The 18,359-nt window shown below is 40.9% G+C and overlaps 1 protein-coding gene across 2 annotated transcripts; it reads right to left on the bottom strand.

Moving 5' to 3' along the window:
• Positions 1–2,025: 2,025 nt before the first annotated feature.
• Positions 2,026–17,312, bottom strand: ANKRD46 (ankyrin repeat domain 46). Of its 2 annotated transcripts, XM_065751693.1 has the most exons (5): positions 17,255–17,312; positions 16,342–16,440; positions 9,319–9,661; positions 7,864–8,022; positions 2,026–4,011 (listed from the first exon to the last, which is right to left on the bottom strand). In XM_065751693.1, the coding sequence occupies exons 3-5, from the start codon at positions 9,627–9,629 to the stop codon at positions 3,795–3,797; spliced, it is 687 nt and encodes a 228-aa protein (XP_065607765.1). In that variant the 5' UTR covers positions 9,630–9,661; positions 16,342–16,440; positions 17,255–17,312; the 3' UTR covers positions 2,026–3,794. The 2 variants fall into 2 exon arrangements, with proteins under 2 accessions (XP_065607765.1, XP_065607766.1); XM_065751694.1 differs by lacking the exon at positions 16,342–16,440 and having other exon boundaries at positions 17,255–17,288.
• Positions 17,313–18,359: the final 1,047 nt, after the last annotated feature.

Here is an 18,359-nt window from a genome sequence, read left to right as displayed (position 1 = left end):
ATTTGATCATCTGCATTCCCGCCTTCTGATATTTAGGTAAATATAATTTAATACAGCAGAAATATTTCCTGTTTTGCAGAGATTCTGCTCACATTTGGTAAAACTACCTCAGACAACCTAAGCACGGAAGGATTCTTCTGTAAGAGGAACCAGTGTGGCTTGCACATGAGCAGCTGTTATTGCAGGCACACAGTCAAACACGACGTTGTCTGAAATAGCAGCATTACAGACACTGAAAGTCAAGAAGGGCCAGCTCAGGTTGCACCCCTACAAAACGACACAATTGAAAGCAGGTGAAATCCTCCTCCCTGCTCAGAGGCTGCTACTGCTCACTACTCACTTCATACACACACTGGGATTGGCCTTTGAGCAGTGATTCATAAAGGCATTGCAGTGCTCTGCCTCCCTGCTGCCGCCTTGGCTCGCTGCATTCATTTCCCTATTTTCTGCAAACCATGCTGCCAACAAATTCTGTTCCAAATGTCTCCTCATTATTTCTTATCCAGAAGGCAGCTTAAAATGCCAAACAGAAAGAATATGCCACTGGAAGTCACAATAGCGACTTCTTCATACGTTGACTTCAGCAGAAATTCTCATTTGTTGCTTTTTAGTTACGGCAGTTTCCAGTAGATTTCCCATCACTTGTCAGAAATGAAAACTAGCAATTTTGCCTCATCACAGTCACTGGGAAATACTGGTTGTTTAACGACTTACGAACAATGAATACCAACAGCAGAGCCATTTTCAGGGTCCTATAGGCAAACTGCTTCAGCTGCAACATCAGAGCACAAATCCTGCCTTGCTAAGAGCACAGACCACACCAGTCAACCCCAGCCCAACTGAGACCTCCAGTTTTCATCTCAGATTTCTGTGGCAGCTTGACCCTGGGAACACTTCACTCCCAGAAACAAATAGTGAACAACTACCAATTACTTGCATTAATTTCCCAACAGTGTGTATTTCAAAAGCATCCTTCCTTTGAAGTACTTGTGAGAGCACTATGGAAGATGCCAGACAACAGTAATTCAGCTGAAATAACTTAGATGCGTTTAAGGCAACACGTGCACCATACCACCTGCAAGCACACATGCAGAGTTATCTCTACTATCTCCAGAAATTAATTTTATATTAATAGAGATTTGAGATTTGTGATTCATGGGTATTTCAGCACTTACCATGTCTACAGAGGACTGTGAGTTAGGAAATTGCCATGACGTCTGAATTCCTCTAGAAAGCCGCAGCATCGGGGATGAGAAATGCAGCAACAACCGGCAACAGCAAGTTCTGTAGTGTTGTGGATTGCTTATGAAATGTCACAAAGCATATCACATCCCAAGTGATTGGTCAGGATTCATGTCAAATGGAAGAACACGGAACAATGGAAAAGCATGCTGACCTAATTCTCAGGCTGTTTAAGACTGATTTTAATCACCAGTTCAAAAATGAATCAAGTGACGATTTCAGAAACAGGAACAACTTCAGAAAAGATGGCTTGCAGAAACAAATTAATCGTGTCATCTGACAAAGAAGTCGACTTCAGGTAGCACAAGGCCATTCCATCTAAGGAAATCCAATCACAGCCTTTAAGACATAGTACCAGGTAAAGCTGTCCTTTTTAAATAACAGAAGTGCATACAGAGCAAACTTCTCTTCCAGTCAGATGTCTGCCACGTCGATACTTCAGACAGTAGCAGTCACTACACTCCAACTTCCTTTCCTTGGTTGCATTCTGTACCCCCTTAGGTAGCCTTAAATCTCAAAGGGACTTCAGATGACCTATTCAATACCCAAAATCTTAGCCAAGAGACAGCATGATGTAAAAACAACGCTGAAAATAAAGCAGGCAAATCTAAAGCAACTGTGTTCTAAAAACTCATTCGAGCCACGGACATGGCTTCCAGTTCTCAGGAGCAGAATCTCCCAGCTTCTGAAATGCTTACTATCAATGCAAAACAAAAAAATCCCTCAGTAAAACAGGGTCACATCATTACCACTGCAATAATAAATGAAAGCATATTTACAACATGTATTTATTTGTGGCATTCACTCATACTGAGAATACAATTACAAATTACGCAGGGAATATATACTGAAATATAATATTATTCAAGATACACTGCACCATTAACAGAAATGTAGTAACCCAGAAAAGTAACTGTGATTTTCTGTTCATTAACAGATGTACAATAATTGAAATATTCAAAGAGAACGCCGTTTTGCCATGGGCGGTTTCCTTTTGTTTTAAGGGGTTTTCCTTTTTGTGGTTTTGTAACTGCTAGGAAAGCACTGTTTCATTAACCTCTGGCTTAAGAAATCAAGATGAGATTTAGAACGGCCCCCAACTTAGCAAGGCCCATGTCACACACCAGAACACAGACAATAACCCTCTTCTCTCAAACCCATAAACAAGAAAGGAGAATGCACACGGCAGCAGAACAGAGGGATGTAAGTACTTCTAGCAATATTTACTGCAATCTATAATCTTACAAATGTTTCTTCATGTTATTTAGCAACAGTTCTGGAGTGGTTAAGAAAAAAATAACCATTAGGTTTAAAGAATTCAATTTTTGGAGGTTTTGAATGCAACTGAAGGAGCTGAATATCTAATCAGCTTGGAAGGAGGAAATTGCTTTCTTTGAAAATCCACAACTACTGTGGAGTATCATCCTGGTCTTCAGAAAAGAGTATGTAATCGATTTCTGTCCCTGGGTTATTTACAAACAAAGGATTTCAGAGCTTATGCACAGAATGGGACAGGATTTCATTTTACACCATATTCCTAAATGTTAACATTTTATGTCTTTTTATTCCACACGCTCAGAAAATACTCCAGAAGCCCATCAGTGCAGTCTGAAAACAACTGAAATAGGAAAGAGTTCTAGGAAGTAATTCTGGTCCTTTCCACAATCATGAAAATGATTCAACTGTATGGTTCCATGCGGTCCTTGCAGAGGAAAAGGAGTAATCCTTCAACGACACGTTACAAAGACAATGGCCTTACAGACCTGGTATATACAAAGCAGAACACCTATATCACTTTTTATCCATCCTTACAAAGAAAGGTTTGCTCAGTAACATTTTGCCACAAAGGCAAATTCCTCACCCTAGAGGCTGACCAATTTTACTTCTAAAGCTTAGTTGTACAAAATTCACTTCAAGCAGATATTAACATGAAATTCACCTGGGGAAGAAACACCCATATTAACCTAATAAATAAAGGAGTCATCTACACTGTGAAGACATAGTAAGATTGCAACCGTTTCTAGTCTTTTTATCAGCTAACAGATGAGAAACTATGGTGTGGCACTAAAGGAACTATGAACACAGAGCTCAGTACTGTCCATATATCAGAATGCGTTATTACGTTATTCAGATTTGTAGAGGACTTTTTAAAGCTTTTTCTTTCAACTGAAGCACACAACGTTATGCAACAACAGATTTATCTCTCTTCCTATGGAATATGTGTCAAATTTGGTTGTGTGCCAGGTTACACATTGCTCAAGAATGTTATATTCATTATAAAAGACCTTTTCTAATCACAATATTTTATCAGCAGGGAGGATTATCTCCACATCTTGCTTCCAAGTCAAGATGAGACAGAGGTAGCTTAGGAATGATTTAGAATTTAGTGTTTTACTTGAAATGAATTCATCTCTCCTTCAGAAGGGTTAACAGTAGGTATAAAATGCAAACAGTATGTACAGCTGCCACTGTCTGCACTGAGGGAAAAATTCCAAGAAGCTCAAAATAAGATTACAACATGGAAAAGCACAGCACACTTCTTTCCACTTGCTTCAGTGCACCAGCTCAGGCTGATTTTCTACAAAAGGAAGCACCCCGCTGACATAGTATGCTATTCCAAGAGAGAGAAGAGCAATGACAATGATCAGGAGCAGCACTCTCCAGAAGCCCAGGTCTTCCACGAACTCTTGCCACGTCGTGCGGAAACTGGAAAGAACTCCTTCCCCTTGCTGTAGGTTTGGATTAAGGAGAGAATGGCTTTCCATTGCACTACAAAGGATTAAAGTTAAAAATAAATCAGAGGAAAAGAACTCACCTTTAAGTAAGACAGTAATCCTACTCAGAGCAACCAAAACATTCTAAATTAAAAACTAAAGCCACCTGCAGATTTATAGCATTGCCCTGCTAAATCGAGACAAAGCAGATCAGGAAAAGGCTCCTAACTCTAAACTTAAGGCAAGTGAAAGGATGTTTTATTAACCGGGGCAAAAAGAGCAGCACTTCTATCTGTATGGCTGTGCTGAGCTGGCAGGCTTGCCACCTAAGAAGCCTTCGAAAGTCAATGCTCGTAATTCCCACTAAGCATGGCTTTGTGAATTTAATGGAGCATAAGATAAAACCTCAAGGGGCACAGCTCTTGGTAACAGAACAAGAAATTACAATTTACAAGTACATTCCACCAAATGAAATGGCGACTTGAACCAAGATCACTTAAGATTCTGAACTATGATCTTTATTACTCTCTGCATTACTTTGTGAGAGACCCCTCCTCTGGCTTAAAAACACCACAGAAAATATAACGTGCAGAGAAAAAAAAAAAAAAAAAGCAACCCAAAGCTTTCTGATCTTCAAGACAAGTTAGTTCTGCTGTGTTTTTTGCCACACGATTCTCAGCAGTTGCTCTGATGTTTGCTTTAACATTCCACCCCCAATTCATCAAGCTCCCTGAAATTGTCAGACTACAAATTAGGGACTGCAACTCTGATTTTTAAATGAGGAAAATTAGAATGACACAGTCATCCTGGCCACAAATCATCCTTAGAAAAAAGCATGAGTTGTTTCAAACACCGCTGGGCTTCTTGTACCCTCCCCATTTTGCTAGTTTCACTACTGGTCTACAATAGGAAACTTTCTCTGTTGCTTTACAAGAAACTTCATGAAGAATTAGCAAAGTTTTCTCACCCATTTATTTCACTTAGGTATAATTTCAGCCGTCAGTACAGTCCTACTGCTTTTTGTTTGAGTGAAGTGACACACAGGTATTTAGAGAATCGTGACAAGCTCAGAAAAGCCAACAGTGAAACTGACTGCGTACACAGTGAAGCCAAAGCAGAAGATAAGCAGAAAAACAAAAACACTTCTTCCTCTGCTCTAACTGCTTTCACCTACCATATTCCTACGTATCTCTTACGCAGATAATAACAGAAAACCTTACAAGGAAAAGTAATTTCCAAACCAAAACTAATTGTATGCATGCTATTGTTCACCAGTTGTGCTATTGGAGATTAAGGTCTCATTTATAAACTGCTCTTCTGAAGTTACACCATGGAAAAATTTCACACTGTTCATGTATTTCTTTTTTTCTTAGGAAGTACAGCCACAGAAGTATAATTAACCTCAACTCCCATAGCTTACTGAAGCATCGCAGCATGATGTGCAGAAGATTTCAGAAACTGCAATTGAACAGCTTGCCTTTTTTGTTTCTAAAATATTTAGTTTGCTGTAAAGCTATTTTAGCTTGTCCATAGCTACAGGATTTAGTCATCCTTGCTTATGATTTCCCAAGCAATGACTTCTTACTGGAAGACAGCCACTGGCGTAAGACAGAACTACTTGCTCACTAAGTACTAACCAGTTAATACATAACCACAGAGAGGTTAAACAAAGGTGCAATGTGATTTGAGTGAAAAGATCACATGCTCTCTTGTTAAATAGAAAAGGGGACACAGAAAACATTTTCGATATTTTATGTAGCAACCTAATTAAAAGTAATGGCATTCAAGACATTTTTTTTCTTACAACAAATTATATCTGCTTAAGAAATAGTATTGCAGCAAAGCATCCTACAGAAGAGTCCATGCCACACAGCCCAGGTGGATGCTCTTTTCTGTTTTAGCATAACATGGAAGTTCACCTCTGAATGCACTTGTGGCTATGACCATCAGTCATGTCAGGCAATGAGGAGGGACAGGTTACCTGTGCTGACAGACAGAGGTGAGCTCTGCTTTCTCACAGTACAGGGGCAGGGCAAAGCAAGAGAAAAGAAATTTGATCCTGGAACTAAGATGTGGCCTCTGCTTCACAGAATCACAGAACTGTAGGGGTTGGAAGGGACCTCTAGAGATCATGGAGTCCAACCCCCTGCCAAAGCAGCTCCCTAGCCCAGGTTGCACAGGTAGGCATCCAGGCAGGACCAAACATCTCCAGAGGAGACTCCACCACCTCTCTGTGCTGTGCCACTGCTCCATCACTGCACTGGGAAGAAGTTCCCACGCACATTTGTGCAGAACTTCATATGCTCCAATTTATGTCCATTTCCCCTCGTCCTATCACCACACACTGCTGAGAAGAGTCCAGCCTCATCCCTTTGCCTCCTGCACTCAGATAGTTATAAACATGAATCAGATCCCCTCTGAGTCTTCTTTTTTCAACAGACCCAGGTCTCTCAGCCTTTCCTCATAAGGGAGGTGTTCCACATCCTTTATCATCTTTGTGGCCTCCACTGGACTCTTTCCAAGAGATCCCTGTCTTTTTTATACTGGGGAGCCCAGAACTGGACACAGTACTCCAGGTGAGGCCTCACCAGGGCAGAGTAGAGGGGGAGGATCACCTCCCTTGACCTGCTGGCCACTCTCTTTTTAATGCACCTCAGAATCTCATTGGCCCTCTTGGCCACCAGGGCACAGTGCTGCCTCATGGCCAACCTGTCATCCACCAGGACACCCAGGCCCCTCCCCTCAGAGCTCCTCTCCAGCAGCTCATCCCCCAACCTGTACCACTGCATGCTTCCAGACCAGCAGCAACTGCTTGTGAAACAGCTGGAGAAATCTTAAATCAGAGACTGTTGTTCAGAAGTGAAGCTAAGGGTTTACAGAAAAGTAACTGCTTTTTTTCAATAGGTTGGTGGATAATGTAAGGAGGAGGGAGAGAGGAGGACAGAAGTCGCTCATCTGAGCAAAATTCATCTAAATTGCAAAAAAAGATAAAAAGAGGGAGGAGTTAAACCATGGCAGCCTGAAAAGCCAACTGTTACAAAGACATTATTTATTTACAAAGCAAACAGCATACAAGCTCACTTGCTTTTACTGCTGCAGGCATCTGTTATTTGTTATTCTAAATACAATATATTTCAGACACGTTAAATACATTCACAAACAAGCTGGGTAACACACTGTTTGTGTGTCGGTGCCTCTCCCCAAGGAGAACTGCAGACTCCCTCGCCAAACCAAACAATGTAACTCCTATGAAGGTCAAATAACAGAAAGGAAGCTATGCTCATTCAAGAGACACTATCAAATCAAAAACTGTAATTTAGATGTGACTGAGCTTTTGACACATAAAGTGCGACAGAAATAACATAAGGAATAAAGAATCTTCAGTAAAATTTACTAAGGCAGAAAGATAACAGACAGAAAATCCAGTATTTTGTACCGAATTTTGACAGTAATATTCAATTTCATATTTCAGGGCTCAAAAGGTTTTTCTGATCAGTGGGGTCCAATTTCTTTCCCCTTGTCAATTTTTTTTTTTCTGTGGCATCCTATCTATCCTCTGAGCTGCTCTGAATAGTACAATGTTTGTTGTTTGAGATTATAACAGAAAATGAGATGTTATTTAAATTAAAAAAAAAAACAAAAAAAAAAACTTTAAAATGAGAATCTCAACATGAGAAAGTTTTTTCTTTTCCTTACTTTTGATCCATTCAGAGATTTTTCCAAATTCTAAAATTTAACTCTGATTTGGTCAGACAGTATCAGGCCAAACCTGGTATTTTCTGTTTTGAAGAGCAAAGAAGCAAGTCAAATCACAAAAATCTAGAAGCAAGAAACAGGTTATCATAAAGACAAATTTTACACATGCATCATTATTTTTCCCAGTATCTCTTTTTTGTTTTGTGAATACCTTTCACTCTCAGCAGTTTGCATTGTTTCCAGCTTGGAGTGGGCTCCTCTGTTAAATCCTTTCACCTCTTGCTCCTCTAAAGATTCCAGCAGTCTGATCACGTCTTTATTTACACCCCTTCGTTTTGCAAGAACAAGTGGTGTTGCACCTTGGTGATTGCTAAAATAAAGCCACAAAAGGACATGAGAAGAAAAGAAACTCTAAAAGTAGAAATCGGATACAACTTAGCATAACACACAATGCAAAATGTACTCAGAACTATTCTGTCATACAAGACTGTATGCAATTCCTGTCTATAAAAGTGATACTATAAATGACTGCAGAAGAATACCAGTATCTTTAGGATCAAAACAGAACACCTCCTTTTCCTGCAAATAACATCTGAATTCCTAGTGTTCTAATTAAATTGGAATCTCTGGGTGTTATAAGAGAAAAGAGTAAATTTATGGCAATGCTTGAGGTTAAGCTTGATTTCAAGAAGAAATTGTGCAATCTGCTTTTTCATAGCTCCTTTTTCATGTGGGTATGAAGACATCGGGCAAAAATGAAATAAAATACAGATGGTTTCTCTGCTACTTTAAAAATAATACTGAATAGGACTGGAGCTGCCTTCAGATTAGGGATTTTCACCAGAGTTGCTCAAAGTAAGAAAAAGAAAACACAACCCATGAAGAATCTGGTCTACCAGGAACTAATTTTGCTGAGATGAAAGCATCAATGGAAAGGGGACAGATAAAAAAAAAAAAAAACATTCTGAAGCTTCAAATTTTTTTGCACGCATTGTGGCAGTGCAGAAAGTTCCACAAACAAAATAAGTCAGTTACTGCAATGAAACAGCTAGCTATTTGCAGCTTGAGAGCTTGCATCTGAGCACTGGCATCTGACAGCTGCTGGAAGACAGAGAGAAAGAATATACAATATTAAAAAGAAGGAGTGAGTCACAGACTTTGAGGGAGTGGGAAAACACTGAAAAGAAGCATTGTCACCAAAGGAGTACGGGAATGAACTGACACACACATATACTGTATTTTCTTTGTCTTATGCAGGGCAACAATTAACACAAAAGCACTGTGGTGGAGAAAATCCTTTTAAAGCAGTCAACGTGATTTTTGTTTTTGGTGCCAACCACCCACACCTAGCTGTCTGGCCAAACCAGGATAGCAGTGTCATCGCAGAGGCAGAATTAGATACAGCAGCCCACAACAGCAGCTGCTATTTTTATTTGCTTTGCTTTGCTTGTTGCAGTTGATCAGCAGAAGTGGCCTCTTATTGTTTTCTTGCCTTTTTGTTTTCTTCTTCTATTAAGTGGTATCATACAAAGTTGAACTGCACTGAATGCAGTACTTCAGCAACAGCAGATTTGTATACAATGTTCTAGAGATGAACACCAATCCATTATAAAACATGTGCTGTTAACAAAACAAAAAGAAAAAACAACCAGAAAAATCAACTTACCAAATATCGATTTTAAGTCCATTAGAAACTAGGAACTGGATGGTGTCCACGTGCCCACACAGGTGAAGGGCTGTATTACCTTGGTAGTCAGTGGCTAGTAGGTCAGCACCAAACTTGTGCAAGAGTTGACAGATGTCCACGTTTCCTCTGGCTGCAGCAAGATGAAGGCCTGTCCTGCCCCGGCTGTCACGAATATTTGGGTCAAAACCACTCTCTAAGAGGCGTTTGGAATAGTTAAAGTCTCCATCAATGCAAGCCTGCAGCAGCGGCACGTTTGTCTGGGAAGAGTCATTTACAAAAACGTAGGACATGGTTCTGACTGTCTCTGGAATAGATTACAAATCTGCAAGAAGAAGTGGGAAAAGTGCCATTGAAGCCCATATGCAGATATCTGTCAGACTGCACTGCTTCCCAAACCAAAATGCAATCCAGCTCAGGAACCGCCTCGGAAATCTTCCTGTCCTGCACATTAATTTCATGTCCTGCATTCCCTCCTGCTCATACATAAAGAGGTTTTTCCTTCTACTCATATCTCTGAGAACTGTAGCACAGCCTTGTTATTAGAGAGAACTAATAAAATCAATGCCACAAATACAAGACAGGTGAGTACCTCTCCTCTAGGAAAAGGTCATGTAGTAGAATCAATACTGAAGTACAATACACCATAGGTGAAGACTGAAAGAAGGGAGAAGTACTTTTCAAGAACTGGGAGGCTACAAACAATTCAGTTAACAGATACAGAGACAGTAAGTGCAACTCTTAACAAATATATACAAGCAGAGCCTCTCTAGCAGTGCTTCCACCATCTCCGTTTGATGATGTACAATCAGTTGCTGAAAACACTTGACTACTACAATCAGAAACCTCTTTATTCAGCAAGAAATACAGTTTTCAACACTTTGCAGCACACTGTTTTAATAGTGCTGTCTATACAAGGTATTCTCCTACACTAGCGCACCCATTCAGCTGCGAGAATGGAAAGTGGCCAGCAGCCAAAGAATTCAATTTTAAAATCTCAAGAAAATGAGAGAATTGTGAAGTCTGTATTTTACAGCTTACCCCCATGCTTTTTATCACGCTTAAGGTCAAAGCACCTACAGGGCCATATCTACTGTTTATGCATGGGTTTGATAAACCGTTTCGGGACTTTTGAGGTTAACAGATTAAACCCCTCTCCTTTGTATTTCTTATTTGGACAAATGCCACTACACATATCCAGCTTTCCTGTGCAGGAATGCACAACTTTTTTCCTATCTTGGCCACGGAAATGAAAGCAATGGGAATAACTACCACACACTGGTATCTGTATAAGGAATGATTTGAGGCAGAGTACATTCCGCGAGGCTGCAAGTATGTTTTTAAGCATGTGGTGGTATATCAGTGACTCAAGCAGTTTCCCACAGTTACTTCCAGTAGTGAAAAACAAGTTCAGTGACACAGCATAAAACATGTAATGCAAGGCTAGCATCATTTAGGGCACTAACAGTTGTCTTAAAACCTTACACAGAAATTAAGGACATCGTGCTTGCATTTGTAATGAGCCTGTTACAAAACATTGGTGGGTGCAAAGCTAGGACTGCCAGCTGACAGCAATTTCAACTTTCTTGCCCACTTCCCACCCAAATCATAAATGAGATAAGAATGCTTCTTCACCTCTGTGAGCTCAAGCCCTGCTCAGAAAGATGTCAGGCCTGAATTCTGTATAGTGTGGCTGACACCTTTACTTTCTGTACTAAACCTTCCCTAATGCAAGACCATAAGTAATGTAGAAACCTCAAATTATCAGCATGTTAACAGCCTATCAACAGCACAAAACCTTACTTGTACTTGATAAAAAGATCACGACTCGCTTATAACACAGTATTTGAGTGCTTAAACCTCTTAAAGTCAAAAAAGGCCTAACATAAATCAACAACAGAATATTGTACTGGAAGAAAAGTCTACTATTTGAGAAATAGTACAGTATGCTCTGCTGAATGTAAGCTTATTTATATTTTCATACCAGATGTGTGGGTCTGGTAAAGCCCTGCACAATTTCCTGTCACTTCACACACAACCATGATTAAGCATTAGCTACTAACACCAGAAATACTCTCACCACTTCTCAGGAAAGGAAGCTCAAGGATTCACAGGTACCAGAAAGTGTAACTGAAAATATTTCTCATTCAGATTTAATTACCACCATGATATTTAAGAATTGATCACTGAAGAGCAGAAGACTGAAGTGAAATCTTAATTCACAGTCAGAAAGAATGGTAATAAAAAATAAAATCCTTCTTTCTAATGCTTGAAGACTACAGACTAAACAAATGCACTTTCCCATTCAGGAAAAAAATTCTGCTCCATCTGATTTGATCTAGTTTCGTAATTAAAAAACACTTTAATACAAACTCAATGTAATTTTACATACAGCTACCTAATATGTGCCAGGTATGAGCTGCGTACAAGGCTGAGCTATACTTCAAAATGCCAGTTTCCAAAGAGATACATTCTTGCTTCAAATTGAATTCAATTTTGCAAAACTTCCAAACAAAACACAGGAAAAAAATTTCTAAAAGTCAACTTAATTAGAAATTTTTGATACACAAACTAGCTGCATTTAAATCCATAGAATTTACCAAAGAGATCATTACTGCTGTGAAGATCTAATTAAGCAGGTTGGGAACAAAATCCAAAGGGTGAGCTATTCTCTTCAAATTGCTTCTGAAGTTGAATCAGAAAACAAGGCTGAATCTATGTGTTCACACCTCCCCTGACTGCACTCACATCACAGAGGGACTTGGTTTGTTAGCAACGAGACACTGAAGTACTGCAAAACGACCATTCTGAAGATACATAACCACTGCCAGAGGTAAATGAATTTGGTTCATTAAATGGCTGCTTCTAAAAGTGCATCTCTATCTTCTGAAAATTTAGCTTTTACAGTATCCTTCCATAAAGCGAAAAAAGCTTCACTGTTAAAAACTTGGTCTTGCAATAGGAAGTCAGCCCTGAGGGAAAGAAAGAAGTACACTTAAAGGCATCCACTTGAACAAGAATAACTCCCTATTAGAAAAGTACAGGATAAGAATACATTTTCCATAAGTTTATACATCCATACTGTCTGAGCACAGGATACTTCCAGCAATAATTCCTAACATTTTGCTGATAGGCCCTTCTTCAATAAAACAGGGTGAGGACTATTCTGTTTCCCAAAGGAGGGCTTGTATGTAGTGATGACGTGGGAATGATTTGTTCTCACTTGTCAGAAGTCAGCAGTTTGCTGCTGCACCACGTCCAGCCGTACCTCAGCGTCACACACTGACCCACCACGTAACATACTCTGACCTGTGGAACCAGAAGGCAGGGCTAACCTGAGTAATTCAAAAGCCAGAGCTAGATGCAAGTCCTGTTACTGCTGAAAGCACTCAATCTGCACTAACTGTGAATGGTTTTATTTTACAGTAACTGTACGGTTTGGCCTCAGCTTTCTCATTAGGTCCAAGAGTTACCAAATAGCTCCAGAAAAAGGAGCTACATTGTTTGAGACAGCCTCTCCACCACAAAAACATGAATGGACTTGTCGAGCTGTAATTAATCACCCAGCCACTGCTACACGACTTAGCAGTTCTGCAAAACAACACTATGTCCAAGAACGTTCAGAAAACCTGAAGTGACTGTCACTTCAGAGCAATGGCACAATGTCAAATGGCACAGCAGTTGATGTTTCTCAGTATTAAGACAAACACACCTAGAATCTAAGAGGCAGTAAGGTGGCCACCAGAGAAACTGTCACTGACAGTAAATGTAACATAAGGACAAATAACATCTTCCCCACCTGGCCTCAGCAAACACCCACCTTACATTACATGACATTTGCCAACTTGCTCACGGCAAACAACTTCCTCTTCCTGTAAAACCTTTTTAGAGGACTTAGTGGCAGTGGCTTGATGAGCTCTCCAGCTTTAAATGAATGAAAAACGTTCCAGCTTGAGTATTTTGCTTCAACTGTAAGTCCAATTGCTGTCTTTGTTTAGAAAAGACCACCAATATCTATTACAATTTCCACTGAGAGTTCTGTATCTTCTACTAAGAATGCTTCCCTCTTCAGCCCAACTGGATGAGAGTTTTATTTCTCCACTAATACAGATCTGCTGCGAATAGCATAACTGATTCAGTGCAGCATGATGCCTGCTTTACACATAGCAGCATGTCATGCACTGCACACACGTGCTTTGCACACACAGCCTACAGAACAGGATTATTATTGAACTTTTTTATGGATTAGTAGATAGTGGCAATAGAGAGAGCTTTGCTCATTGTTGTATGTCACTGTTAAAAAGATAAAAAGTAAACAAGGACTGAAATGTCAACCCAGGTCTGCAGAATACTTCCCTAGATAATACAGTGCATTTGCTGCCTATTTATGTACAAAAAATAAGGGAAAGACAGGAAAGAGATCATTCTTCTCCAATAACTTTGTTGATAAACAGATTCACAGACATCCTGTAATTCAATGGCATCACATGTTTCAGTGTACTTCTACCAAATACTTATCTAAGTATTTCTGAACCTTGCTCAGTTTATCTTCTGCAAAAGATCTATTCAGGTAGAAAGGCCATTTACAGCAGTAAGAAACAGATGGTCCGTAACCTTAAGCAACGCAACTGGCTCATGTGAACACATGAGTACAGTAACTTCACTAGTTCCCTGATCATTGATATCAGTTTGGACGCACTCGCTTTTATAGAAAGCTATTGATTATGACCAATGTGCATGATTCATCATCTTCTTACAAACCTTTATTCAAGTTCCTTCTTTGGTTCTGCTGGAAACGTGCTGGGTGCTAATGTACACCGATCAAGAAAACCCAAAAGTTCATTACAGGTTGTTTTCTTGTTTGTTTCTTAAACCAGAGAATTAGTTCCACTCCTACTGAAGGGTCTGTGAATGAATTTGCTGCAGATCTCACAGCAGCCTTCTGAAAAAGACAACTCTAACTAAGCAGCATGAGCCCATTCACAGCGGGCTAGCTGTGAATAGCAGGCGGACGGGAACCGTTTGTATCTAGAAGAATGCTGCCACCACGTGGAGTGACTGAAGTAAGCAGCGTGATGGGTAACCTTGGACCCACACAGACTCATTTTTCTAGATTTTACAGCGTTTTCTTATTTCCTCAGAAGAAAATCACAGAAATCACAGGCTGATCACCCAGGCAATGATGTCAGCTGCAGAAATCTTGCTATGATTCCGGATACGAACATTTGTGGCTCTGAATTTTCATTCTCGCACAGGAAATCAGTTTATCAGAGCTGCATGGATAAATGATGCATTCACAGCTTCCAAAGATTCAAAATCTCCATCAACACATCACGATTTTAAAGATTTAATTGAGCCACGCTGGACCACGTTATACGTTAAGGTAAGATGGAATGGTAACACTATTCAGGCTGCATTTCTAATCAAGATCTGCTGACATTGTTTTTCAGAAACAATTACTTCAGAATGCTTATAGTCCAAAATTTTCTCCATATAGACAAACCTGTAGTACCAGCATCTGCATAACTTTGTGTCTGAAGGGAATAGAGGCAGGCAGAACAGCCAGACCCAAGTTCAAGGCTAAGTGGCAAGCCTGAGGAGCAGCAGGAAGGCCACCCTCTGGCTCCTGATCTGCACAGAAGCTAGAATGGACCAAGAGTTTAACAAACAGTGTCTGGAAGGACAGGAAGTGGCTTTGAAACTGTAACTATGAAACCTGGCAGAGAGACAGCTCAACTGCTGTTAATCACCAGCAGTCATATTCTGCTGAATCTAGTAACAAAAGAGCACTGGTACTGGTAAAACTTCTGCATCAAGGTAACTCAGCCCACAATTTCATACAGGATTCTTTCTACCCTACCTAAATCGCTTTACATTATTCAGCACAGAATTTCCTGTGCCATTATATCCAATTTTGTCATTCAGATCCTGAAAATCCTGAACAATAAGCCTTATAAATCACATCACCTAAATCTACAATGCTACTTCTAATCCTTAGTGGATGCTGACAAGGCTTAAAAGATGGCATACCTCTAAAAATGTACCCAACTTCAGGTAGAATCAGTCCCAAACAAATGCAGGCACAGAAAGCACAGGGGTACGCCTCTTTCTGCCCTTCTGTGGTGCAAATGAAAGGCCAAGTGTTCCATGTGTTCCCATGGACCATCCATGGGAAAGCAATAAACCAGAAGTCCTTCCTGAAACATGCAGCTGTCGTTTCTCTATCCCCAACCCATTATGCTGATCTGATGCCTTAAGGGGTCATGAGCACACTGAACAATGTGCTATCTACACACACTAACAGAATTTTTCAAGTTTTTGATACAAAATTCTGCTCATGTAGCTGTGTTACCTGGATTTTAAAATTTACTTGCTAGCAAAGCTGGTGTTTCTACAGCTCTGTTCCACTTAGATTCAGGTTTTAGTCTTTCAAGCAACCTTTCCCTCCTGTACTCTACTGATAAAATTTCAAATGACCAAGTCCTACAGTACAGTACGTACAGGTATGGCTTCCATGAGGTACTGCAGGAGATCAGAGTGAAACTTTTCAACATATTCAGTGGGCATCACCTTTAAATGGTGAATCAAATTCAAACAAACCTGAAATCTTCAGCACCACAGATATTTAGTCTGTATCATTGTTAAGTAGTAAAGCAAACCACAATAAACCTCAGCATTTCAGTACTTGAGCTCTTGACTTATGCCACAGCAGCATCTCAATAAAAAATAAATAATTGCCAACAACTATAGTTTGGTGCAACAGATGCATGCACTCAAGGCACGCCTGTCAGCATGTCATCTGCACTGAGAGCGTGACTATGGATGGTCTGCAGAGAAAGCTGAACACATCAGGGATATATGTTACAAACAGAATATATGTATAAACAGATGCCCTCTGAAATACATTATGACCAATTGGTGCATCTGGAAGCAGAGCACGAACAAGATCATGAAGGAGGCAACCAACAGACTCCTTGAAAGAGAACCCTCAAAATTCCAGCATACCTGAATCTTTAGCAGAGCCACTAGCAATTCACTTCGTGGATGACTGGGTGTCACAGGCTGCAGATGAGGACTTCAAGGCCACACGTATTCAGAAACAAACTGCACAAGAACAGAAATTAGGAGAGATGGATCACAAATGCAGACAACTTAAGGCATCGCCTGAGATCCCTCTCTGTTCCTCATAAGGAAGCTCTAAATGTGGGACACCAAAACCTGCTGGGAAGAAACCTTCCCCTAAGGGCAGGTCTGAATGGGCTTTTATAGTTCCCTCTCGCAGAGGCAAGCTAGCATTCCTCTGGAAAGAAAGCACCAAATGTAGGTAGCTCGCTTCAGTCAGCTGATCTCAGTTTACCGTCTAATGCCTTCTTTTCAACTCAACAAGAAAACGATTAGCCAGGAATTTTCTGTCTGCCACCAATTCTAATAGGCAGAGTGCAATTATTTAACAAGTTCTTGTTAATAAACTATTTTACAAATAGAAACAGAAAAGGTAAAAAAAAAAAGACCTAAGTCCTACAGCCAGCACTAAGCAACAGTGATTATTCTTACAAAACAAGTCACTTTCCACTTAAAAAACAAATGTCGAGTTCTTGCTCCTCTCTGACCTCTGGGAAGGCCGCTCTGGCGGCTAGAAACATTACATTCACACGCTATTAACACCTACGTTAAACTATTCACGTATCAACAGCACTCTGAAGCTGAACTTATTCCCTTCTCAGCGTCTAGCTCCACCTTTCAACAGGCAGCAGCGGAGGCCTCTGCTCGGCAGCACTGAGGGGGCCAAATGTCAGCACAGACTCTTCAGCTCCCCGCTTTGCCTCGCTCCCCCCGCTGCAGGGCAGCACGGCGGGGCCGTTCCGCCGCCTCGCAGCGCTGCCCCGCGGCCTTCCCGCCCGGCTCTCGCGAGGCCTACCCCTGCCGCTCCCCGCACACGGACACACCGACGGCCGCCGCTCCTCCCTCCGCCCGACGGACGCGGTCACCGATCCTCAGCGCGCTGAGAGCAGAGAGGCGGCGGAGCGGGCCGCGAGCGCCCCCTGGCGGGCGGAGGCCGCGCGGTGAAGGCCCAGTTGCAGACGTCACGCAGCATAAACTGTTTGCAAGGTCTGCCTGTTGTATGCGAGCTGAATCATTTTTGTCTTGATTCAGCAGGCCGTTCTTGGTTTTCCTGCTAAGTCCTACGGCCGCATTAGATCATATATCTGAGCAAGAATTCACAGAATTTCTTCCGAGTCAGCATGTTTTTACCATCTTTGGACAGCACTCAGTTAATTTCAGCCACTTCAGAAAAGAGGCTTGTAAGAAAACTCTTGGGGACACTAACAGAAAAATGACAAAGGCCCTGCTCACACCTTTTTTTACTTTAAATGAGAATGTGCAGAGGTACATTTTTCAAGCACATTGTGGAGACAGAGGAATAGGAATGGGAAGCATTAAGAACCTTAAGATTGGAGAATTAACTAAGTATGATTTAAGATTTGATGTTAATTGTCTTATAATACAACTTGGTGCATGAAGACCTAAACCTGTTTAAACTTGCTGTATAAAATGAAGCGTAGCATACACGACCGTTACTGCTTAACGCAACACCATCCCTTGACTTGCTTTAACAAACAACTATATTCATCAACTGCTGTCTTACTTTACTTAGTTTTACTGAATAGCCAGACACTGCACTGATAAGACAAAGCTGATGAGCTCGGTAGTTTTACGTTTTTATGTTGCCCTTTCCAAGGCTGCTGTCCTCGCAAAAATTCAGCGGGAGCACTCACGGTCCATCTTGCTCCAAAAGCTCACAGTCAAGGAGATATTTTAAGGTATGCCCAAGTCATAATAATTGCCTCAAACCCAGTGCTGTGCAACTTAGTCCTTGCTTTATTTGCAGCATCTCAACTTGTCCCACAGTGAAGCCACCCAGGCACATCCCTGAGCCTTCCTCAGATGCACAAGACTAATGGGGAAGAGTTGCCTCTCTTACTATCATTTGCAACTTATTTGTGAATGCTGAAGGCCACATG

This window comes from Cyrtonyx montezumae, unplaced genomic scaffold (assembly GCF_038088225.1).
Source record: "Cyrtonyx montezumae isolate F1298 unplaced genomic scaffold, pur_monq_1.0 scaffold_8, whole genome shotgun sequence".
Classification (NCBI taxonomy): domain Eukaryota; kingdom Metazoa; phylum Chordata; class Aves; order Galliformes; family Odontophoridae; genus Cyrtonyx; species Cyrtonyx montezumae.
The sequence above is the reverse complement of the archived record's forward strand: the minus strand, read 5'-3'. Positions and strand labels throughout refer to the sequence as shown.

What these genes read in the sequence shown, in the direction of transcription:
- ANKRD46 (XM_065751693.1), bottom strand. Translation starts at nt 9,629, where the DNA reads ATGTCCTACGTTTTTGTAAATGACTCTTCCCAGACAAACGTGCCGCTG. An exon ending in GGACTTAAAATCGATATTTG is followed by an intron (nt 8,023 to 9,318) that starts GTAAGTTGATTT and finishes GCTTTATTTTAG; the next exon opens with CAATCACCAAGGTGCAACAC. An exon ending in CAAACTGCTGAGAGTGAAAG is followed by an intron (nt 4,012 to 7,863) that starts GTATTCACAAAA and finishes AATCCTTTGTAG; the next exon opens with TGCAATGGAAAGCCATTCTC.